Genomic DNA, 26,239 nt, shown 5'->3' with positions numbered 1-26,239 from the left:
TAGAAAAGAATATTGCTTTCCTAGTATAAGATTAAGTAATACTTATATAAGGACTTTGTTCATACAGTACACATATTTAAAAAAGAAATATAATGTTGCCTTATGGCTGTTTTCTTTTCTAGTGCTAGGGATGGAACCCAGAGCATACTAGGCAAGTGTTCTACCACTCTTGCATTTTTAAAACATTGCAAATGATTTTTGTGTTTACAGAAGCCAATGTCGCCTAGTGGTGGTGGCACAGGGCTTTAATCCCAGCACTTGGGAGGCAGAGCCGGGCGGATCTCTGTGAGTTCGAGGTCAGCCTGGTCTACAGAGTGAGATCCAGGCACCAAAACTACACAGAGAAACCCTGTCTTGAAAAACAAAACAACAAAAAACAAACCAAACAAAAAAAGCCAATGTCACATATATTCACAAGTCACTGAAATCATGCTGAATAAAGTGCCTTTGAAAGGTGCACTACAGGTTCAAGGGTAATCTCCAAAATTCCTGTTCAGAGCCCTAACCCCAGCAGCTCAGAATCTGACTTCATCCTGAGGCAGGCCTCAGAAATAACCTCTAATATAATTTGATGTTCTTTTGTTGTTGTTTTTAAGACAGGGTTTCTCTGTGTAGCCCTGGATGTCCTAGAACTCACTCTGTAAACCAGGCTGAACTTGAACTCAGAGATCTGCCTACCTCTACCTCCCAAGTGCTGGGATTAAAGGCATGCGACACCACCACCCAGCTTGACGTGTTTTTTTTTTTTTTTTTTTTTTTTTTTTTTTTTCACATTTCTTTTTTTTTTCTGAACTCACTGTACCCAGCTGCTCGAACTCACAGAGATCCGCCTGGCTCTGCCTCCGATCTGGATTAAAGCGTGCGCACCACCCCGCAACGGTGTTCTTATAAAGAGGAGTAATCTGTGCATTCAGAGACACCAGGGGTTGCTATACACAGAAGCATAGCCATGTGAGGACAAAGCTGTGGGAAGGCACCCACCCATCTATAAATCAGAGAGGAGGGCCTAAACAGACACTTCCACATAGCTGCCATTGGAAACCAACCCTGCTAGCATCTTGAATAGGGACTTCTAGCCTTTAGACTCAGAGAAAACATCTAATATGTGATCCAGACAAATAACAGTGCCAGTAAACTTGATATATATTGCATTCTTTATCTCAAAGAATTGGGAATTTGTAGCATGTATCTGACAAACATATGCTAGCATGACAAACAGATTTTCAGGTATTTCTAAAAAACAAAAAAATGCAACTTAAACTTGTATTTGACACCTTTAAAAGGCAATACGAAAAAGCCACAACATGGATGCCACCCGAACACCTCTTTTCTACTTCTCACGGCCAATGAAAACAGAAAAGAACAAGCCCTGGTAAGGATGCCGAGAAGATGCCTCAAGCATTCCTGATGGGAAGGTAAAACAGGACAGTCTGTGCAAACGGCTTGCTGGTTCCTCAGAAAGTAAAAAAGAACCACCAATAACTTCATTATTAGGCATATGCTCTAAGGAAATGAATGAAAGGTTTTGAAGACAATTTTATACCCATTTTAATAAATTGGATTATTCACAACAGACAAAAAATGCAAACAACCCAAAAGTCCCTCAACAGATAAATGGATAAGCAAAAATGTAGCATATACAACAATGGAGTATTATTCAGTCTTAAAAAGAATGAAATTTTAATATATGCTCAACATGAATGAATCCTGAAAACATGTTGAGTAATGCAGGCCAGATCCTAAATGACAAAAGCATAAAGAGCCCTAGAAGAGGCAAATTCATAGACCAAAGTGAGGGCAGCAGTTAGAGGGGTGAGGAGCAGGCTGATCCCTAGGTACAGGATATCTGTTTCAAATGAATAAGAAGTTCTGGAGATGGATGGCAGTGATGATAAATACTGCAGATATAGTTAATGCCACTAAATCATACTCTGAAAGGCAGTTACATGGTATATTTTATGTTGCACATGTTTTATCGTAATAAAAAAGACAATACGCCGGGCGGTGGTGGCGCACGCCTTTAATCCCAGCACTCGGGAGGCAGAGCCAGGCGGATCTCTGTGAGTTCGAGGCCAGCCTGGACTACCAAGTGAGTTCCAGGAAAGGCGCAAAGCTACACAGAGAAACCCTGTCTCGAAAAACAACAAAAAACAAAAAAAAAAGACAATACCTGAGAAAACGGAATGTCATAATCCCTGTAGGAGCTCCTTCTTTTCTTATAGGAACTTTCCATACGTTCAACATCTGAATCCAGGCTGTAGTCAGAACTGTCATCACCAGATGGAGAGTTATGCTGAAAAGAAACAGAGAAACGTGTGACATTCACAAAAAGGAATTCCTTGCACCCTTGAGTGATATTGACAAATTCTTGCTCTAGGCTGGAGAGATGGCTCAACTATCGAATGACTTACAGCTGGGTTACATGAGATACCGTCTCAAACAAGTGAGCAAGCAAACAGCAAAAAGGAATGGAAAGTTGATGTTATCTTAACTAACCTTATGTTTCTCATGTTTTCTCCTTTTGGATTTTTTCTTTTCTCTTTCTTTTTTGTGTTTCTTTCTTGATTTTCTGTAGGCTTTCTCATCTTTCTGCTTTTCATTCTCTTTTGCGTCCTGATCCTGTGTTTCTTCAAATCCTGCATCTTCTATCTCGCCATCCTCTAATTCACCATCTTCTCTGTAAAAAATAAACATTTTACACTTCAAATGTCAGTTCTAAAACAAATTTTAAAAATTAAAAAAGAAAAAAACACATGTATCAAGAACTTAAATTATATTTATATAGATAAGAGACTAGAAGATTTCTCAGTAAGGGGCCAATAAGTACGTATTTTACTTTTTTAAGAATATTTTTGGTTTCTGTTACAAATTCTTCCCTTAAAAAAATTAAAATATGGGCTGGAGAGATGGTTCAGCAGTTAAGAGCACTGGCTGCTCTTCCAGAGGACCTGAGTTCAATTCCTAGTACCCACACAGTGGCTCACAACCATCTGTAATGAGATTCTGGTGCCCTCTTCTGGCCTGCAGGCATACATGCAGGCACAACACTGTATACATAATAAATAAATCTTTAAAAAAATGTAACAATCATTCTCAGCAACCAAAGTTTGTCAATCTCTAATTTAGATTCAGATCACTGGTTCTCCCAAAATGTATGAATGAATATAATGTTATCACAAACTATTACTATTATTAGTGACTACACTACTTTCAAGGAAAACTAAATTATTCAAGGAAATCCTCTAATTACAAGAAAGTATTTTTAATTTGTGGCCTGTAGGCAGCTTTAATTGGCTTTAAAATAAAGGCAATCTATAGTATTTTTTTTACCAAAAGAGTAAACTTCAGTAAGCAAATGGATTTAATAAAAAGATGATAAAATCCAAGCCACAAAATATTTATAAATTCCTCAACTTTCATTTATAAAATATGTAAAATTATACATATAATCCACTTTCCAGTGACTAGTGTCTTTCCTATTATCAAAACTAAGTCCTAGAAACTAACTTTTAATTCTTCACATTTTTAGTTATAGAAGTCAAAGTTTTAATCCTATTTTAAAATTCAAACCAAATGATAAACACAAAATTATGATGTGAGCATCTTAAAGACAAGTTGGAATTACTATGAATGTTTAATGTGTAAAATATAAATTGTTCATGTCAGTCTCCTGTTAAAAATCTTCAATAATAATACAGTAACTCAAAGTTTATCACCTTTTGAGAGAGGAAGTGGTCTCAAGAGGACTGTGAATTGGTACTTAATGAAACTGTTTTTTATATATTCAAAGTCATCTTTAATAAACAGTCTTCAGTGGCTCCCTTCTGGCCTGAGGCTGATATCAAATCTCCCTGATATTTATTATTCAAAGGCTTTTAAAAATTGAGCCCCCACTTGGCCAGCTAATTTTAGTATTTGAAAATGTCATCTAAAATTTCTCATTAACTTACTCACCTCAATAACAATTCCCACTCTGTCACAGAGCTAATTTCAATATATTTAGAATACAAATTAGATGCCATTTCCTCCAAGATGCCTCCTCTTCCAAACTCTAGTTTAGAGATACTCCAAGTACTGCCCTGTTTGTCCCATTATTGCATTCTTAACACTGTACTGTGTTCTGATCACTTGTTCATTGCTTGGTGAGTAAAGGGTTTGACTATCTTTCATTATGTGTATCTTTTTTTTTTTTTTAAACAGGGTTTCTCTGTTTAGCTTTTCGCCTTTCCTGGAACTCACTCTGTAGCCCAGGCTGGCCTTGAACTCACAAAGTGCTGGGATCCGCCTGGCTCATATATGTATCTTTAGCATCTAGCATAGTACCTACTATTACTCCATCACTGAACATGTAAAAACCATACAGAATAAGTATAGGGCACCATCCTAAATGGTCACTGTTATTTCCCCCCAGCTCAATTATAAAAAACTGAAATGGTGCAGTATTTGAATGAGAATGCCCCCCTGCCCCCGCTCATATGTTTGAATGCTTATTCACCCAATGACCCAGGCTCGTGTATTTGAATGCTCATTCAACAGTTGGTAGAATTGTTTAGGAAAGCTAAGAGGTGTGGCCCTGTTGGAGGAAATATGTCACTGGGGATGGGCTTTGAATTTTAAAGAAGGCCCATGCCATTCCCAGTGAGCTCCTCTGTCTTTCCGTACCTTTCTACCTCCCGCTCCTCTCCTTCCTCTCTCCCTCTCATTCTGCATACGCCTCACTGTAATAGCCATGGCTTCACCATCTGAAACTGTAAGCAAGCTCCCAATTAAATGCTTTCTTTTATAAGTTACCTTGGTCATGGTGTCTACTCACAGCAATAGAAAAGTAGCTAAGACAATGGTGTATTTACATGTACTTAAAATTTTCTGTGAGACAGGCTTGACATTCTGCTATCTTAATGATGATGATGGCAAATGATAATGTATTTATTATTGTTGTTATGTGTGTGCATGATGCAAGGGGAGAACATTATGCTGCAACATGTATGTAGAGATCAGAGGACCACTTTGTAGACTCAATTCAGTCCTTCCTCTTTTGAGTGGGTTCCAGTATCAAGCTCATGATACAGGCTTTACAGCAACCCCCTTCACATACTGAGCCATACCACTGGCCCCATTCTGTTCAAATTAATTTTTCTGCACTTGAAAACAACTATAGAATTCTTTGGCCCAAGAAAATTAGTGAATATATTAACTAAAAGGCAAGTATAAAATGTTTTAAATAACTTTAGTCATAAAAAATAAAAACCTGTAGACACACAAATCTCTACATGTGAACCAATATATAAATTGGTTTATGTAATACAATAAAGAAAAACTTGCTGACAGAAAAACAATATGGGTGAATCTTATAGACATAATGATTAATCAAAAAAGCCTGACACAACACCACTGTGTCATTCCATTTACATGTACTTCAAGAACAGACAAAATCTGTAGTGACAGAAGCCAGAATAGTTCTTTTGAAGGAGTATACATGACAAAGGGGCTACGTCAGGGTACCGAAATAGTCAGAATACTGATCTGTTCTGTGATTACTACATGGAAGTGTAAATATATGTGTGTGTGCGTATGTAGTATGTATGTATGCATGTATGTATATGTATATATAAATTTACCACACTGTGCAGTTGACAATTGTGTACTTTATTTTAAAATAATCCCCAACTCTCTGGGTATGTATCCCTTTTTTGCTATCTTTCTATTCCAATTTGAGCTCTTTAAAGCATTAAAATTTGTATATGTGGAATTCAGTAACTCATTTGGCATTTTGACTACAGCTACTTAAAAACAAAGTAAACAAGCTGAAAATGCTATATGAGTCTGTTCCCTTTTTTATACAAATTCTATACCTGTGAAATATTGGATATTTGCTGTGGGATATCTTTCTGTATGCTGTGAATGTTTTATTACCATTTGTTAATAAAGAAGCTGCTTTGGCCTATAGCAAGGCAAGATAGAGCCAGGTGGGCTATCCAAGCAGAGACACAGGGAGAGGGGCAGAGTTGGGGCAGATGCCAGCCAGCCGCCCGAGGAGCAAGATGTATTAGAACACAGGTAAAGCCACAAGACACGTGACAAAATATAGATTAATAGAGATGGGGTGAATTAAGTTGCAAGAGTTAGTTAGTAATAAGCCTGAGCAATAGGCCAAACAGTTTGCAATTAGTATTAAGCCTCTGAGTGATTATTTGGAAACAGCTGCAGGACGGGGCAGGACAGAGAAAAGTCTCTGTTTACAGATATTGAAGTCACTGAAAGTTTTTTTATTCCTCTCTGTTCCTTTAGCCTATTTATGATTTCAGCTTCCACATAAAAAACAGATAAAAATTTGGACAGTTCTGTGGTTATAAAAATGAGAGGAAGGGGAAATAATTCACATTCCTATGAACTGCTTCCAAATACTTTAAGAAGTCATCATTGGACACATATGAAAAATGTGTGGCATAATGTGAAGAGGAGAGGCTTAATGGGAGGAGAGCTAGATTCCTCCTCTGTGACATTAATAAAGTTTTCCTGACTGAGCACCAAAAATATATCAGACACTATCCTGTTTCCATAGTCTTGAGAAAACCAACAGTTGAGAACAGAAGTAATTAAGAGTGTGTGACATTCTCTAGGTCTCCAACTATGTCAACACTTGTATCAGAGCTGGCTTGTTTAATAAATTCAAGACAGCTTTTAAATCTTGAATTAGCATAATAACCCTAAGGAGCAGTAGTGGCGCACATCCCTTAGTGGTAACAACCAACACCTCTCAACATAAGACCCACTCAGTAAGAGGGAAAGCATGCCCAGTACTAGAACCTAGCCAACTACTCAGTGCTGGTGAAGTCATGGATCTTAGAAAAGACCAACAACTAGCATTTTACTAAACCAGCATAATCCCTAAATACATCTAAATATTTGTTCTTATACTATGAGATAAGAGTAGTCCTCACCCCGCATCAAGAAAACTTCTCTGCAACAGATGGAGACCATTACAGAAAACCACAACCAATCCAAGTGCAGAGTTGTGGAGCCCCACTCAAATGGATACATCTACAAAACACCTTGAGGACACTGCCGAAGAGGGGAGGAAAGATTATTGTAAGAGCCAGAGAATCTGGGAGTTTGCTGTGAGACTGTGTCTCCAACTAATGTCAGAAGCTACATCATAATGTCTCACCAACATGACTGCCTAAACATGAGCTGAACAAGGGCAATAAGAGACCTGCCGAAGTGGACAGAGGAAAGCCCATGAGGCCTCTAATTCCAGCACCTGGGAGGCAGAGGCAGATGGATCTCTTGAGTTCAAGGCTGGACTGGTTACAGAACTAGTTCCAGGACAGCCAAGACTACACAAAGAAACTCTATCTCAAAAATTAGATATGTCTCATGCCTCAATAATTTTACTTTCTTCCATTATGACATTTTTACTACTAGGATAAAGTAACCTGAATCATTCAGCTTTAACTCCACAGTTTCTGTCTTTATGATGTTTAAACGCTCGTTCATTACAAGTAAGATCAGAAATTGAGACTTCTGAAAGAAACAAAACCCTCAATAAAACACTAGCGAAGCACTCCTAACAGATTTTACCAACATTACTCATGACTACACACATATGCTGATATAAATACCACAAAACATTGTTTAAATGCACTAAGTGCCTGCCAGGATGTCTTCACAGTGCACAAGCAGAGACAGAGGCTTGATTCCACCACCCCCCCCCGCCCCCAACAACGGGAATCTTCTCAAGACGTGACACTTCCACTTAACCAACATTTACCTTTCTGCTTTGTATTAATCCACGCTGTCATTTCTCCCTACCCTGAATGAGAAGGTAGGACACTGCTCTGTGCTGGTGTCTTTGACCTTTCATGTCTTTAGAGACCATGACATAAGAAAGGCTGAACCTCAACAGCATGTCCTGTGATCCCTAAAATAAGGAAAGACAGGCAGTGCTGGGAGATGATGCCAGAGGGCTTTTTCTCATCCACCTCCAGATTTTGAGGGAGGTTCCTATGAGGCAGTTTCTTATCCACCTTCCAAGGTCTAATCAGGTCTAATTTATTACCTTCCCTGCTCCTCAGATTGTAGCTTCAGGTTAAAGAAAAATTGCTTGGCACGCTATTCAAACAGTTCCTCAGCTACCACATGCCTGCCCCACCCCAGTGCTGTTTCCCATCAGTCCTTCTGTCCCAGTGCTATCCTGGGGACAAGGAGCATGAGCAGAATCAACTGATTCTACCAACAAAGATTCTGTCAGTAGGCTTGGCAGATTTGTTTGGGTCTGAAAGCTTTTCTCAGGCCTACTCTTACCTTCTGTCTCAACCTAGACAACTGTGTTACACTGAATTACACACCTAGACCAGTTATTTCCACTCAAGCAAAACCACTTGGCTGGTCATCCTGAGGCTGGTATTACTAGGCCTTATATTGTATAATCCTAGATTTGGACCTTAGAAGTTTATATCCTGGATAGTTCATCTTTTAAGTTACTTTTTAAAAGGTAGATTTACTTATTTACTTATTTACTTACTTACTTATTATTTATTTATTTATTTAAGAGAGAATCTTACTATGTAGCTTTGGCTGTCCTGGAACTCACTCTGTAGAACAAGCTGGCCTTGAACACCACAGAGATCTGCCTACCTCTGCCTCCCGAGTGTTGGGATTAAAGGAGTGTGCTACCATGCCTAGCTTTTTTGAAAATTATGTGTGTTTGTATGGGAGTAAATGCATACTTAGTGCAGGTGCTGTGAGTCCAGAAGAGGATGTCAGGCCAAACTTGTGTCCTCTACAACAGCAGTATATACTCTGAACTACTGAGCCATCTTTCCAGCTCTTATTTCTTAAAAACAAAAAACAAACAAACAAAAAAAAAAACAGTTAACAAAACAACTTTGTGATGTATGTGTGCTAGTGCAAGAAGGTTAGAAGACACTTTTCAGGAGTTGGCCAGTTCCTTCCTTCTACCAACTGGGTTGCAAGTATCAAATTTCTTCTCTTTACAAATCTGATGAACACCTACAACCTGTCCATTCTTGTCCTTTATCCAATATATTCCTACACATTTTCAAAGTCATTTAGTTTCCAGGAACTCCCTTTACCACCTTTTGTTTTTGTTTTTTTGAGACAGGATTTCTGTGTAGCCCTGGCTATCCTGGAACTCATTTTGTAGGTCAAGCTGGACTTGAACACAGAGATCTGCTTACCTCTGTCTCCCGAGTACTGAGGTTAAAGGCATGTGCCACAAACGCCTGTTTTTTGTTGTTGTATTTAATTTTTTATGTATGAGTGCTCTATCTATTTTTTATGTATGAGTGCATGCACACCTGCATGGCAGAAGAGGGCATCCAATGACATTACAGATGGCTGTGAGCCACCATGTGGTTTCTGGGAATTGAACTCAGGACCTCTGGAAGAGCAGACAGTACTCTTAACCACTGAGCCATCTCACCAGCCCCCCTTTATCACATTGAAAACTATGTCTAACATTTTATTTAAATGTTTTTATTTAAGATTTAACTTTATTTTATGTGTATAGGTGTTTTGCCTGCAGGTATCTATATGCACATGTAGGGTCTGGTGCCCACAGGGAGCAGAAGAGGGTGTTTGATCCTATGGAACTAGAATCATGAGCTCTTATAGGGGTGCTGCCATCCCGACAGTCCCTGGGGCAATTTTTATGTTTTTCTTTTTTTTACTTTATTGTTTATTTTACTCCTCAAGCTAATCTCAGAATCTGTTAAAGCCTAAATCAATCCAAATGAAGCTTACTCTATGAGTGGAACTGAGTACAAAAACATGGATCACAAAATAAATTTTCATTAATCCTAATCTCCATAGTCCTAGGACCACCTTTGAAAACTTCACTTAAGTCTATGTAAAATTATTTCTATACCACAGATAACTGGGAATTCCTTTCTTGTGTTACAACTAATAACTTTTACTTGCTCAGTCAGTAACATACTTACTCAACACCTAACTTGCACAGTAATTGTTAAATAAAAACACTATGTAACAATTCAATAATTGTTATCCACCCATGGTTCCCGACCCCTTTGAGGGTCATATATCAGCTATCCTACTTACCAGATATTCATATTACAATTCCTAACAGTAGAAAATGTATAGTTATGAAGTAGCAATGAAATAATTTTATGGTTGGGGGGGGGTCACCACAACATGAAACCTTATTAAAGGGTCATAGCATTAGGATGGTTGAGAACCACTAAATTAGACCATTTTAAATTATTTCCTTCTCAACTCAGAAAACCATGTTTTTCTGGGAGTATCTAAAAGGACATTTATCTTATTGGATGGATTGTGTAACTTGAAAAACTTTATTAACTAAAACTTTATTGACTAAAAGTGTAAACAGAAACTGTGTAGCGCTAGAAACACAACAAACCAATCTGAAATAACTGATCTAATACTTACAGAAAACAGTGCAGCCAGCAAGGGAAAAATCTGCAATGCAGCTAGTACTTTCTGCTGTGTAGGTTAACAACACAGGGAAGGTTACCAGTCAATGGTCAAACCAAAAGAAAAGACAGCATGCCTATCAAAAGCAGACAGAACTGACACCTGACCTGTACTCAAGATGGGAAATCTTCCTTTGTTCATCCATCTAAATGCCTTCCAGTGTCTACATGATAGTTGTAGCTATTTTTAATATTTATTAATTTTTATTATCTCTGGATGTGTGTAACTCTGTTAAAAGTATGTGGGGGTGCCTGTGGAGATCAGAAGAGGGTGTCAGACCCCAGCTGTGACCCGAACTCTAGTTCTCTGCAAGAGCAGCAAGTACTCTTAACTGCTGAGCCATCTCTCCAAGCCCCACTTAAGGTTATTTTTGTCTTATAGTCTGGCAATACCTGCTCTCCAGAGTCACATATGCTACTGTAAGCTGTTAATTTATGACACAAAAAAATGTTTTGCAGAAGATATGGCTCATCAGTTAAGAGCACTCACTGACTGCTCTTCCAGAGGAATGGGGTTCAATTCCCAGCACTCACATGACAGCTCACAACTGTCTGTAACTCCAGTTCCAAGGTGATCAGGCACCTTCTTTTGGACTGAGAATACTGCACACATATGGTATACAGACACTAACAACATGCTAACAACACACACACACACACACACACACACACACACACACACACACATACACACACACAAAATGAAAATGATAAGTAACACTCAGAAAGTTGCTTCCTAATATAAGGAAACAAAGGGGCTGGGGATCCCCAGTCAGGGCTCTAAAAGCAAGGCTTGTAAGTCAGAATTCCTACAGAGGTTCTAAGTCATAAAACAGCGGGTGTGTAACTTTCTCTTCTTGATCTGTATGGCTGAGGATCAAAGGGGTTGAAACTATTCAAACCAAGTTCTAATGTATATACCTCAGTGGAGAGACACACTGAATTTGTTTTAATATTTTATCTTTTATTAAAGCTCTAGTGACATCTGTATTATTGCCAGAAACGTATTTATAAAATTAGAGTTAAAATTCCAAAGTTTAAGGTAAGGCTAAACAAGCTTACTGTACACTGAGGCTAAGAAGTAAGGTTAATTATCTGGCCAGGTGGTATAGACCTGTAATCCCAGGTACTTGTGCAGCTGAGGCAGTTTTGCAAATTTAGTGCCTGCCAGAACTGGAGTTAATTCAAGAATGGTTTGGTTAAAGATGGGCAGTGGTGGCGCATACCTTTAATCCCAGCACTTGGGAGGCAGATACAGGTGGATCTCTGTGAGTTCAAGACCAGCCTGGTCCACAGAGTGAGTTCCTGGACAGGCTCTAAAGCTACACAGAGAAACCTTGTCTCAAAATTAGAAAATACAAAGGATGGCTTGGTCAAGGTAACAAAACCTTGACCAATTCCTCCCCTCCCCGCCAGACATGTTTTTTCTCTGTAACCTTCCTGTTTGTCCTTGGATTCGCTTTATGGACCAGGATAGCCTCAAACTCACAGAGATTTGCCTACCTCTGATTTCTGAGTGCTGGGATTAAAGGTGTGTGCCACTATGCCTAGCCAATTTTTTAAATTATATTGAACAGTTTTCATTTTAGAGTAATTTTTTTAAAGACTTGCTTTATTTGAGAGAGAGAGAGAGAGAGAGAGAGAGAGAGAGAGAGAGAGAGAGAGAATGAATATATCTATGCACAAGAGTGTAGGTGCCCAAACAGCCAGAGATATCAGATCCCCTAGAGCTGGAATTACAGGCTGTTTTGAGTTGCCATGTAAGTGCTAGGAATGTGTCTGTTGGAAGAGCAGGCAATGCTTTTAGCCGCTGAATCGTCTGGCTAGTCCTGCGGTTCACAACCTGTGTGTCATGACCCCTTTGTGGGTAGAATAATCCTTTCACAGGGGTCACCTAACACCATTGGAAAACAGAGATATTTACATTACAACTCATAACAGCAGCAAACTTATATTATGAAGTAGCAACAGAAATAATTTTATAGTTTGGGGTCACCACAACATGAGGAACTATATTAAAGGGTTGCAGCATTAGGAAGGTTGAGAAGCACTGCTCTAGCCCATTTTAGAACTCTCTTTTTTTTTTAATGGCTGGAGACATAGCTCAGTAGTAGAAGTACTTGCCTAGCATTACAGGTTCAATCACCAGTACCACAGGAGAGAAATTTACAAGTATATGAGAAAAAAAAACTAAGTTTAGCTGCAAATTCAGCCCTGAGCTTCAAAAAACAAGATCAAGCATAAGCAATAGCAATGCTCTCAGGACCAAAAAAAAAAAAAAAAAAAAAAAAAAAAAAAAAAAATCCAGGATCCACTTCTCTCTTTTTCTGAGAATAAGATCAAAGAGAAATTTTACCTGAGATAATGGACAATACCCAATACAATACAATGGACACTGTCTTCAAAAGTATTCATAAAACCAATATGACAGCTTATTGCTTACAGCATCATATTCCAATTTGAACAAGAACAAGATGCCAAAATTCAATTAAGTAAAAGCAATTACATCGGGAAACAAAGTAAACTGTCTAAGTATACAACTGTCTAATATTCTGACTTAATCCAGGGATGAAATGCACATCTGGAGCAACAATTCTTAAAAACCGTATAACACTTTTTTCCTCTCCAGCTTAAAAAACAAACAAACAAACAAAAACAAAAAAACTTCCAATCATTTAACATGTATTTATTTAGCACCTTCCAGTAGAACTACAAAAGAAAGCAGATGCAGGTTTTTCCCTTCTGGAAGGGGTGTGGTGTGTGTGTGTGTGTGTGTCTTCTTCCATGACTTTGTTCCTTAAATATTGAGGCAAGTTCTCTCTCTCTCTCTCTCTCTCTCTCTCTCTCTCTCTCTCTCTCTCTCTCTCTCTCTCTGTGTGTGTGTGTGTGTTGTGTTGTGTGTGTGTGTGTGTGTGTGTGTAGATCAAAGACTGGCATCAGGTGTCTTCTTCCATGACTTTGTTCCTTAAATATTGAGGCAAGTTCTGACTTAAATCCAGATTCAGCTAGCCAAGAGCTCTGAGAATCCCGTCTCTGCCTCTCAAGTGTAGATATTACATGTAGGTGGCTAGACCTGCTGGGCATTTTCTTGGATGCTGGGGAGCCCAAGTGTGGTCCTCATACTTACATGGCAAGCATTTTACCCAGCCCTACTACTGATGAGTGAGACAGGCAATTAAAAAAAAAAAATCGCACAACAGATAAAACTATCCAAGTACATGGAGGAGGTAAACAATGCTGTAAGAGTGTGCTCTCATAGGGTAAAGCCATCATCATCATAGGGTAAAGGGCAGTCTGGATGGCACTGTAGGGAGTTGTGAAAAGTGCTAGCCTGAGAGATGGGCATAGTCAGGGATCTCTGCAGACAGAGAACAAGTAAAATTTCTGTGGAGAGAGAACATATAATGGAACTGAAGCTAACTTAGTGTCACTGGGCCACACAGATCCATCCCTCAAATGTTTGGATATTTTAGTGTTTGTCAGGAAATGCCTCCAAGGCAGACCACTTGGGCTGATAATAAAAGACTGAGTTGTAAGAGTCTAGGGAATTTTCTTTTCATTTATTTTTCATTTATTGTGATTTCTCTGAAATATACAAATCTGAATAGAAAATATTATGTTAGACTATATGTATTTTCACAAAAGGAAATTAAGAGAAGTTATAAATCAAGCAGCAAGGATTCTAACAAGAAGTTTCCCTTCTGAAAATAATGAAAAGTTATCTGGAACAGCTAAAGCAGCAATGAAGCTGGGACACACCAAGCTCCGAGTCTTTGCCTGAAGATGTTTCTATTTGATTTTATACAACCTCAGCAGCAGCAGTCTGTCTGAATGACTATCTTCCCAGAGTCTCCCCGAAGTAACCAAAGAGAAGATGAAGTGTTCATCAGAACTATCAGGATGTTTACAAAGACCCAAAGAAACTAAAAGAGATAAAAGTAACTTCAGTAAAACAGGAAAGGAAGGCGCACATCTCATTCAGAGTTTTTTCAATGTGTCTAAAAATTGGCTTCTGGACAACGAAGTATCTGTTAATGCCAAATTCTCTGACCCATTTCATTTTGTAAGAAGATAGAGGGAAATACTGCTGTGCCTTTATTCTAGGAAACTTATTTTTATTTACTTTGGGATTTTCTGTGTGTTCATGTCAGGGTAGGGTGTACATAGGCATGTGTCACGTGAGTGTGGAGGCCAGAGGCCAGAGTGTTATTCCTCAGGCACCATCTACCTTTTCTTTTGGAGACAGGGTGTCACTGGTCTAGAGCTCACCGAGTAGGCAAGCCATCTCTGTCTCCACAGCACTAGGATTACAAACTTGTTATCATGTCCATTATGTCCCTAGCCCCCATCTTCTGTGTTTTTTTATTGTTATTTTGATTTTTTGTTTGTTTGTTTGTTTGTTTCTTAAAGCCTATATAACCCTAGCTGGCCTGGAATTTGCTATGCTGCTCAGACTAGCCTCAAATGTATAGTAATCCTCTTGCCTCAGCTGGGTGCTGGGATTACAGTTTTGTGCCACCATACCTAGCAAGCCTTTAAATATATACTTAAGCTCAAATCTTTAAGGTTATGAAAGAATACAGTTACATTCCTCAAATATTCTTTAAAATAAGCAGAAACAGGGCAGTATGTGAATAAATCAAAAATTTTAATTACCTTGCTAAGTTCTTTGAGACTTAATAGTTATATATATATATAACATAAAATATAAAAATACATATTTGTATTTTTATATGTGTGTATTTTTATATTTAACTATGTATACAATTAATTAAATTAGATTTATTTTCATTCTTCATTTTATCCTTTTCATTTGACTTGATTAAAAATGCAGAAATCCACAGAAAATATTCATCAAATAATATTACCAATTTTCACACAGCAATTCTTCAGAAATCTTTTTGGGATGGCTTTAACAATGAACCAGGGTGAACTACCTGTCATCTGGTAATATACCCAAAGCATTAGTTCTGTAAGTATCCAATACCCCAATCCACCATCTGCTATTAGACTGTAAATTTGAGGTGCTGAGACTATGATTTGAATGTGTGAGAGGAATGCTTTTTTTTGTTGTTGTTGTTTGTTTAAGGAAATGTTTTACTTTATACTTTGGCCTAAGTTTTCAACTAAAATGTACTTTTTTCTAATTCTGCTTTGGTCAAGTCATTTCTTATATTCCTGGATGTCACATGATCAGAAACTGCCTGGTCATTTTACTAGTTTAATCAGTATAGTAAGGTAAATCTATACATGTGCATGACATTTAGATTTGCTGCACACATGTGAACATTCCAAATTAAGAAGGTGTTTTAGGTACAAGGTGGAAGGAAAATCTTGTCTTATTTATTGAAATTTTACCAATTATATGAAGTATAAATGTATATTAATGAATGTAGAAAATGTTACAAGTAATATTTATGGAAGCTATCTTGTGTAAAAAGAAACTAACCACTAGATAATGATTTTGCTCCCTCAAAATTTCATAAGGAAACTTCTAAAGTTTTGTTTAATCAAATAGCTTCTGTTCTGTATCTGGGGATATATACACATAGATGACTAGGTACAGAAACAAGTTCTTCCAACTGTCTGGTGTCCTACCTACCTTGAGTGAAAGTAACCCTAGTGCATGAATTAAAGCAACAACTAGACTAATCTAGCAATGAGCAGTGCTGAAAAAAATATCATTACTGTACTGTTATGACTTACTTTTAAATGAGACCACTAAAACTCGTAACAAGGACTTCAAGTGTATGTTCCTACTTTTTTACATATGCTGGAGGTTAGTTCAGATGATGATGATGACATTGGCTTTGGCTCCTGCTTTGGTTGGCTGTTGTTTTTCAGACTTGGCCATTTGACATTCAGAAAAAAGTAAAGAGGCATTTGGTACAACATATGCACAACCAAACCATGAAGGTGTTTCTTATGACAGTAGAGTATTCATTTGCACTTGATTTGCTTTACAAAAATAAAAATTTAAGATAGAATTATATATCTTAAGGTCACAGCAATCAAGTCACAACCTAGAACTCAATGCCCCACAGAAGTGCAAGTGTTCCAAGACATTTCTCAAATGTCTGTAGAGATTAAAAACTTAAGCAAAAGGAGAATTAGGGATCTTTGTGCATCAATGAATTCCCTTAAGAAACTGAAATGTATATAAAAGAGCAGAATTTCTATTCTCTATAGCTAAAAATGCAGTTTAGTTGGCTGACTTTCTTTAAAATGTAATATGAAAATAATTAGTCCAAGTAACTGGAGGTTTTGATACTTTAAGATTTAGAAGAAGGTGTATTTTGGGATTTAGAGAAAGGCATGATAAAGGATGAATTCATAACTAACTAACACAGTAATTTCTACACACGATACAGCGTGACCCCATTCTAAAGCAATGCCACGCAGTGACACGGAAGACATACCACAGACAGGTGTCCCCTCCCTCAGCCATCCAGTCTGCTCCTCAACCACGACAGGGAGTGGAACACAGATTATAAACTGTGATCCAGGGACAATTTTGAGGAGCATTAGAATTCCAAAACCAGGTTGTTTTCTATCAACTTTGGGGGGGGGGCTGTGCTCCAGTTTTATGTTATACTTTTAATAATTAACTTAATACTCTTTAAAAGCTACTTGGGACTGGCTTTAGTCATTTATTTTCCACTCAAAAATATACGTACAGTGAATGAAAGTTTAAGTATTAAGACAGTATCAGTATCTGAAGTATTAATGTTAAGCCAGAAAATTAAAAACAAAGCACATACAAAACCAGTTATAATGGAAAAAGTCTACTTTGCCAAGAGTAAATAACCTGCTAAAACTGTCTTTGTTAAAGTCATGTAATTACTATTTTCTTGGTTAGTATGTGTTCACACTAGTCAAGTAACACCTCCCAGAATCCAACCATCCTCCACTGCGCGCACGTGTGTGTGTGTGTGTGTGTGTGTGTGTGTGTGTGTGTGTGTGTGTGTAGAATAAGAATGTTCTTTTAAAAAAAAGAAAAAAGTGTGTGTGTGTGTAGAATAAGAATGTTCTTTAAAAAAAAGAAAAGTGTGTGTGTGTGTGTGTGTGTGTGTGTGTAGAATAAGAATGTTCTTTAAAAAAAAAAAAAGAAAAGAAAAAAGAAACCAACCATAAAACCTAAAGATTAAACCATACCAGATTAAGGAGGACCAAATGGAAAAAACAAACAAACAAACAAACAAAAGAGAACTAAATTTAATAACTGATTTACTTAGTGCCTTTGAGAACTTTTAAGTCTTCATTTTTGTTTTCTCACCTCTAAAAGGGAAGACCAACAATAAGACCTTCTACCTGGATTGTTATGAGAATTAAATGATTCATATGAAGGAATGAAGACACTAGTTTTACACAGAAAGTGATCTATGTTACTAGTTTTGAGCCTAAGTTAGTATGTCTAAATCTAAACAGCTCTGAGGTGAGTCTACTTCTGAACCTGAAAAACTGATAATACAGGGTCACTCTGGAAAAATCACAAGGCTTGATCTGGTGAATTCAAGGTCAGCCATCCCTGTGAGATAGGCATCCTATCTGTCCAGGAGAAAACCTTGTTTAATACATAGCAAAGGGTTACAAACTTCAATTGTCAGCCCATGCCTTTTATCCCAACACTAAGGAGGCAGATCTCTACGAGTTCGAGGCCAGCCTGGTCTACATAGTGAGTTTCAGGTCAGACAGGGCTATATAATGAAACCTTGTCTCAAAAAAATCACAACAAAATAAATAAAAAAAGCAGAAAACAAGCTCCAGTTGTAACCAGATCACCTACATGACCAAGGCACACCTTGGGTGGTGAGTCTGCAGATGTAGAAGTGATAAAAGACTGTACAAGGCAGAAAACATTAAGTCAAATCTTAAATGCATTCAAGGAAGCCTATTTTCAAACAAGCTAACTCTGTGGTAGAGTATACGTAGCATGTGAATGACTGTTGGTTCAATATCCAATAAAGAAAAAAATCATCTAATCAAATGTGTGTGTAAACTTTCAGGCTAAAGGCCATCAGTTTACAGCACCTTTTATTTTAATTCAGTACTAAAATGTTCTAATTTAGAATAATGTATATCAAAGGACTTTTAAAACAAAAAACAAACAAAACCTCTTTCTTTCCTTCAGTGCTTTGATCTTCACATCCTCCTTTGGTTTTTAAAACACTATGTTCTTTTCTTCGTGGCCTATTACAACACATATCGCAGTTAATCTCAATCATTTCATCTAACATCTCAGACACTCCTAATCCATCAAGAATTAACTGAAAAATAACTCATGAATCTTGCTTTGTGTCTGCATCATTGCCGATATCCAGTCTTCACTTAACAATTACGAGATGTCTATCCTAGCTCTGGCTCATTCTTTCTCCCACTCCATTTTCAACCACAGCCATCCATCACAGCTATCATCAACTAGTACCTAGATTACTGCAGGAATTGCTTTTCCTCTGCTTCCAATGCTTCCCCCATCACTCAAGCGTCCTTACAATGACTTGAGGGCTCAGACACACCCAGGTACCCTCTAATTCTACTTCTACTACTATCCTGTGCTCACTTTTCCTGCTTGCATGCTGCTTCCACTTTCTTGCTTTTCCCTTCATCCTACCAAGCTCATTCCTGAGTCCTGGCCTTTTTCATCTCCCATTGTCCCTCTGGAATGCTTTGGCTCCCAAATGTCTCTTGGGTGTGGACTGCTCTCCTATTCCAGTTTTGAGAAATGCTACTCTTTTAGTAAGTGGTTACCTAATAACCCTACTGAAAACAGAAACATCCCACAGGACTCTCTCACCTTCTGCTCTATCTAATATGTAAGTTGTTTAAGTTATGTCTCTCCCAAGAAAATATTAGTCATGTTTTATTGCTGTATACTCCATGTCTAGGATAAATATTAAATACTACATGATTGAAGTTTACCAAAAACGACTCAATCGCCTTCTCACTTTCCTATAGCCTGCTTTTCTCTAGACCTGAGGTAGCACACCAACAATATGCAGTTGATTATTGTCCTACTTATAAATTTTGATGTGATTCCCAATATCCCATTCAGGATGGGTCTGGCCCCAAGTTTATTTAAGTCTTTTCCTCACTTTTCAAAATAATTCCACAGTGTCTACACATTAACACTTTAATCACGTCTGAACCTACTGTTTTACTTAATTTCTCTGTGCTTTCTACATGTACCTATCTTTACTTGGCCAAAATCTGGTGCAGTCTCTTAGCCAAGTTTTCAATCCACTGGGAGACTCTAAGAAGTGGTTAAACCACGACTACACTTCTGACTAGCTGGAGTTTTGCTGGTGGTGCTTTAGAGGAACGAAAGCAGAAGGGGAGGGAAATAAAAGGTGAAACCGTTCATAAAGAACAAAGAATAACCTCCAACTCCAGAAAAATAGCCATATCTCCTATTAACTAAAAAAAAAATGAATAAATAAATAAACTTTAGGGATCACAAGGTCTTATACTAGGATCATGTTAAAATCATCTTTTCCTCCATTGTAGGCCTGAGTAACTTTTTACCATTAGCATATTTCAGAAAACTCTGTGATCGTTATTAGGGTTCTGTTTATCTTTTTCTATTCTGCTGTGGAAGTGTCAGAGGCAGAACTGACATTCAACCTTTAGAAGCTGCTTATGGGGATGGGAGTGTAGCTCCATGGTAGAGCTCTTACCTAGCATGCATGAGGCCACAGGGTTGATACTAAGCATCATACAAAGTTGTTTAAATTGGGTTAATAGTCAGCTGAAGGCTAAAGTTAGAAGGGTAAAGCTGTGCCTGAAAGAACTGAGTGGAAGGGGAATATACCTTTCTTTAACTTCCTCACTGTCTCTAATTTATGTCTAGAACTAGGCTCCAGACTTATGCACAACAACGCATAAGAACATTCTACATATCTACACGTTTATTAGTATTACTATATTAACAAGTCCTTATAAAAATACTTTTTTCTCCAGGCATGACAATATTAAAGAAAAGTACACCAAATGGATAGTTTTATTTCTTTGTTACAGGGGGATTGTTTGTTGTTTTGAGACAAGGTATCACTATATAGCTCAGATTGGTATTAAATTCATTCCAACGTTCCTGCTTCAGTGTCCAGAGTGCTGGGATTATAGGTGTGCACCAATAACGCCTAACTCCCAAATGGATATTCTCAAAAGGGGATTTTTCAAGCACATGTTTTTTTCAAAATATAGCAAACAAATTTATACAAAGCACTCACCATATAAAACATATATAAGAAAATAATTTTAAAGCAGAAAGTTATACATTTTATGAACTTCACTTAATTTAAAATTTCCTTCTCCTGAAAATTATATTTTAATTTATATAAAGTCAAAGCAGTTATAAACGAGTTTTCACTATTTTCCTGAATGTGTATTAGTTTTCAAAAGTGATATAAAATCTTTGTGAAAATAACTAGTTCTATGCCAAATTTTACATATTCTCCACATAATTCATATAAACTTGTATTAAAGTATAAAATAGTTATAATACAGAAGCAGAGAATAGTTGAGGAATCCATAGATTATTTCCTCCCAGGTTTCTTTAGAATCAACTAGAAGCCTATAAAAATACAGAGAAGCACAAACCTACCTAGAGATTTCTATGAAAGTTATTCTGGGCAGTACACAGATCTTCATTTTGTATCAAAGCAGGTCAGATTAGATAAGATTGAGAAACATTCACCTAATGGTTTGTAATTACATGAGGCACTTCTAAAACTTAAACTTGGGCCCAGGGCACATCAGTGGAAATACCATGCATTAAGAAGCTCTCTAAGGCAGACTGAAAAAAATGCTTTGGTAAGGTTTAAGAATTTCTGAGGATTCTGTTGTCAACTAAGAAATTCAGTTGTTCAAGTTCACAAGCTAGATGGCTGCAGTGCTGGAGCAAGGGCCATTTCGTTAGGTGCCCTGCTCTGTTGGTTTTCTTCCTTCTTTCCTTTAGCCCAGGCTGCCCTCGAATGGCAACCCTCCTGGGCATCCAGAATGTTAGAATCACAAGAATAACCCCCACACACTGATAGTGCCCTTTCTTGATGTAGTTCTTTTCACATAAGTGGTTTAAAAAAAAAAAAAAAATCTGTTTCATAGCACCACTTAACACTGGAAATACTTTTGGGTCCTAATTTAAAACAAAACTACTGCTACTAATCATCCATTCCTATTACTAAGTTCTTAATCTATATCCTTCAAACTGAAGTTTCATTTTAACTTCTGAGTCAGCATTTTAAAACTTCAAATTTGACTTTAAAAAACAGGGTCCTGTTGTTTAGGGTAGGCTGCCATGAGCACACCATCTTCCTGTCTCAGACTGAGTGTTGGGATTACAGGTGTGCACTCTCACACAGGGTCAATTCTACTAAAAGTCTGATAGCAACCAGACATGGTAATGCACATCTTTAATCCAGTTCTCTGGAGGCACAGACAGGCAGATCTCTTTGAGTTCAAGACAACCTGGTCTACATATCAAGTTCAAGTTCCAAGCCAGCTATGGCAAGTGAGATCGTGTCTAAAAAAAAAAGAGAGAGAGAGAAAAGAGAGGGGGGGGGGGGGGAGGGAGGGAGGGAGGGGAAGGGAGGAAAGAAAGCCTTGATATCATCATTCTTTAGTAGAGCATTATTTTGCTTTCTAAATTTGGTGATTTTTTTCATTATAGAAAATGAGTTACTCTGTCCACCAACAAATGAAAACAAACTTCCTTTCATATTAATGAATTTTAAGTCCATTAACAAAATCTTATCATTGGCTTATCAATAGACTTTTTAACATTATTGGTTAATTTTAGGAACTTTCTTTTTAAAAAAAGGTAATATTAGGCTATGGATTATGGATGTAGCTGAGTGTTAAAGAATATTTGCCTATCATACCAGAGTTCCTAGGTCCATTTGCCAGCATAAAAAACCACAGAAGTATTAATTTTAAAAATTATGAAAAATGTGTCAAGTACAAGCTTCTGCACATATAATTTTAAGGGTACATTTTATTATCTAAAAATTGCTACATGCTTGATTCATGTCTTTCTGGAGAATTTTTATTACATTACTGAGGTTGTTCCACTTTTTTAATGCCTTTGAAGGTCATCATATATTTTGATATTTCAAATTTCAATGAAATTTTTTGTTTTGCTTTTGTATTACTCAGCAATTCTTAAGTCTTAAGGGCCAAACTTGAACACAGTGTATCCTTCTGCCTACTTCTATACAAAAGCAATGTGAGCATGTGGACTTTCAAGATAATATGCTAAGTAGGAATCAGATGCATGAGATCTGCACCAGGAATTTTAATAAAAGTCTTCCTCTGCCCCTTTAAAAATGACTTGGCTATGAGTGTAAATTTGAAGTCTAACTAAAATTTAGGTCTGCTAGAGTATACTCTGTAAATTGCATGGCACCAAGATCCTGCCTCTCGGAGCACAGCAAAACTTAACAAAAATAGAAAAACCAGACTCTCAGCTAAATGATCAAATGGTATCTAGCACCTAGGAAACCAGGTTAAGTTAAAAATCTGTAGCCTGTGTTAACATAGTCTATTTGAAAATTGCCATTTCACATTCCTGGGGGGGCGGGAGGGTAGACGACTGCAGCAGACACATGGCCTGGGGGGGGGGGATGGGAGGGGGAAGAGGCGGATTTTTTTTTTTTTTTCCTTTCCTTTTTCCTCCTAAACACTAAATTCTGTGTCTTTTCAGAGGTGGACTCGGGTAGGAGGCAACCATTTAAAAGGCCCACTACTGAGCCTTCGGGGCCGGTCCCCACGGGGCTGCCGAGGTCGGTTCCTGGCCCGTGACGCCGCCGCCGCCGCCCGCGCGGCGCCACCGCCGCCGCCGCCGGAGCCGGAGCCGGGCCGGGGGCGGGGGCTCGCACGTGCCCGGCGGGGGCGGGGCGGCGAGCGGCGACCCCGGCTCCGGGAGGCGGGCGCGGCCGGGTCGGCCTCTCCCCCGCGGCGGCGGCCGGCCGCGGGGACGCAGGGTGCGCGTCCCGGAACCGATGGGGGCCACACAGAGACGTCTAAGTCATGCAGGAGGCGCCCGGCCCCGGCCCGCTCCCCGCCGCCCCGACCCCTCCTCTCATCCGACAGAAAGACAGACAAGAAGGGTTCCCGACCTGTCGTGCCCTGCATGTTCAGAGTCTGTCATGTTTGGTCAAGAACGGGGCGGGGCTGGAGGGCAGGTCTGGAGGCCGCCGGCGGCGGCGGTGGCGGCGGCGGCGGCGGGCGCGGGAGGACCCCTGCGCCGCCTGCGGGCACCTGTCCCCGGCCGCCGCCGACAGGTGACGAAGTGGTAAAAACTCACGGTTACTAGTGAGCGACACAGACACAGACTTTTCCAGTCTATTAACAACCACGCCAGAGAGGTGGGGCTCTAACTGCAAAGACTGGGCAACGGCCCCCGCGCTGCCGGCGGCGCCGCCGCTCTCTAGTCTGTATTCGCCGCCGGAGGCCGAGGCGTGGGAGCCGGCGGCTGGCGTGCAGCGACGCGGGGATTTGGACAGTGGCCGTAACGGTGATTTCTCCTCACCAACATGGCGGCACCCGAGACAGGCGGCTCAGAAAATGGCGCCGGCCGCAACACCTTGCCCGGGACTAAAGGGCGAGTGAGATTCCTCCGCCAGCCGCAGCCCCTCTCCCTGCCCGCCGGGGCTGAGCGCATCGGCCATTGGTGGAAACTGCCCGTCAATCACCCCCAGGGGCGGGCCTGCAAGGTCCTTGCGGCAGCGGCGGAGGCAGCAATCTGATGGCTGGGCAGGGTGGCGCCCGCAGGCACATCGGGAGGGGCAGGCTAGCCCCGCAGTGCTTGCTGCGTTCACCAGGTCTTCTGTGCCTGTTTCTCCTCGGTGTTCCTGCGGGACTCGCCGTTCAAGGGCGTCGGGGTTCCGGACGCCTCACACAATCCCCTCTCCTCCGCAGCCGTTTGATAAAAAAGGAACTGTCCATTATCTTTGTGGAAAGAAAACCCTTGTTGCCCACATAACTTGGAATCCTCCTTAGGCCCTCAAAGTTGCTGCTGTTATAATGTTTAGTGCGCATTGGCATTGTAAGGACGACTAGTTGGCATGCAACTTTTTCTGATGATACTAATTTCACTCAGTCATTACTTGACAGAATTAAAAATAGCTGTTGATGTCATGAAAATGTGATCTTAGTTTTATATATGGGATACATACGAATATTTCATAAAACAAGAGCAAGACAGTGCAACTTTTCATACATACGTGGCCTTGAGAAATAATCTTGAAATTACGAGTAGTGTGCACTTAGTTCTGAAGGAAAGTTAATTGCTTTTTATTAAAATGAAATTAATGGGCTTGTAGTTGATACCCTTTGTCATGTTCCCATTACCCTGAGTGGGTCTTGTTTCCTTGGCTGGTGGGTAGCCCCTTGGAGCACAAGTATTGTTGCTTGTGGTAGTGGTCATTTCTGTTTAGTCATAGAACACAAGATGTTATCCCCTACCTTGCCTAAGAAAGAAATTGTTCTTTCTAGACACGTTTTTAGTTGACCTCATTGTGTGGCTGGGATGACTGAGCAGGTAGAGGTATACATCATCACACCAATGGGAGTCGTTCCTTTCTCCCTATTGATTCATGGGCCTGATGAGCCCGACGTTGACAAATGTCATACCCTTTAATAGATACCTTCCTGCTTTGGGAATTGATTAATCCAGAACCAGTGCCTTTGGACTAGGGATGACTCTCCTCCGGACACCTCTCCATATTTGTCACGGAGAAATTTCTGCTTGCTACACCTCTTATGTTGGTATTGGTTTGATGTCTAGACCTGTAAATGGATATGTTTCATTAATTCTAGCAAAGTGTTAGGCCTTTCCTCAATCTTCTCTCATCAGCCTGTCATTTTTGATGTCAGGAGCAAGTACTACTGACCTCTAGTGGTAGAAACAGCTTGCTCTCCTTCAATGCACAACTGTCCTCCATAGCGAAGAATTGTCCAACCCCCCAAATGACAGCTGTGCTGAGGTTGAAAGACCGATTTAAAATCTGCAGCTATGAGAAGGAAAGTAAACTGTTTCCTGAGGCATTACAAGGAGCCATGCAGAGCATCAACCCCCGTTTGTACCCTAGATTCCCAGGATGGTGAGGAATGCAGCCTTTGTTGATTACATACACCCTCAAGACAGTGTACCTAGCAAATGCTGGAACAAAGTCTTCAAGGGGCGTTGCACCCGCTCATCATGCCAGATACGTCCTCTCACCTTGTAGAACGTCATAAAACTCGCCCTTCCATCCATTTTGTACCACATAATGCAGAGCTATTGGTTTCACTCACTATTGTGCACCAATCACTATTACCTGTTTCCAGACTTTTCCATCACCTCAAACAGAAACTGTAACTACTCTTCAGCATCTACTGTCCCCATTTTACTATAAAGTGGAATATTCTATAAGTACTCAATCTAGACATTTGTCCCCTTGAGATCTGTTTATTTCATTTAGCATACTGGTTTATTTGGGTGTGTGTGAAGGTTTGAGACAGGGTCTCATGTAGCTCAGACAGGCCTCAAACTTTCTAGAGTCAGCTGACCTTCAATGCTCTCTCTCTCTCTTAGATATATTTATGTGTATGGATTTTTGCTTGAATATGTTCTGCGCACCACTGAATGTATGCAAACCCGGTGCCCTCGAAAGTGAGAAAAGGGCATCAGATCCCTCGGAACTCAAGAGCACAGAAGCTTGTAAACTGCCATGTGGTACTGGGAAATGAACCTCGGTCCTCTGGGAGAGCAGCCAGTGATCTTAACCACG

General features: G+C 39.4%; 1 protein-coding gene across 2 annotated transcripts in view; it reads right to left on the bottom strand.

Moving 5' to 3' along the window:
- Positions 1-24,720, bottom strand: part of Zc3h6 (zinc finger CCCH-type containing 6) — a 51,894-nt gene extending 27,174 nt beyond the window's left edge. The window contains exons 1-3 of one of the 2 annotated variants that reach the window (XM_037205211.1): positions 23,585-24,720; positions 2,497-2,677; positions 2,171-2,293 (exon numbers count right to left, since the gene is read on the bottom strand). In XM_037205211.1, coding sequence (XP_037061106.1) covers positions 2,171-2,293; positions 2,497-2,677; positions 23,585-23,616 — 336 coding nt within the window. In that variant the 5' untranslated portion in view covers positions 23,617-24,720. The remainder of the gene's footprint in view (positions 1-2,170; positions 2,294-2,496; positions 2,678-23,584) is intronic. The other variant, XM_028893380.2, reaches the window with a different exon arrangement.
- Between the last annotated feature and the right edge of the window lie 1,519 nt (positions 24,721-26,239).

Source organism: Peromyscus leucopus, chromosome 4, assembly GCF_004664715.2.
Source record: "Peromyscus leucopus breed LL Stock chromosome 4, UCI_PerLeu_2.1, whole genome shotgun sequence".
NCBI lineage: Eukaryota > Metazoa > Chordata > Mammalia > Rodentia > Cricetidae > Peromyscus > Peromyscus leucopus.
The sequence above is the reverse complement of the archived record's forward strand: the minus strand, read 5'-3'. Positions and strand labels throughout refer to the sequence as shown.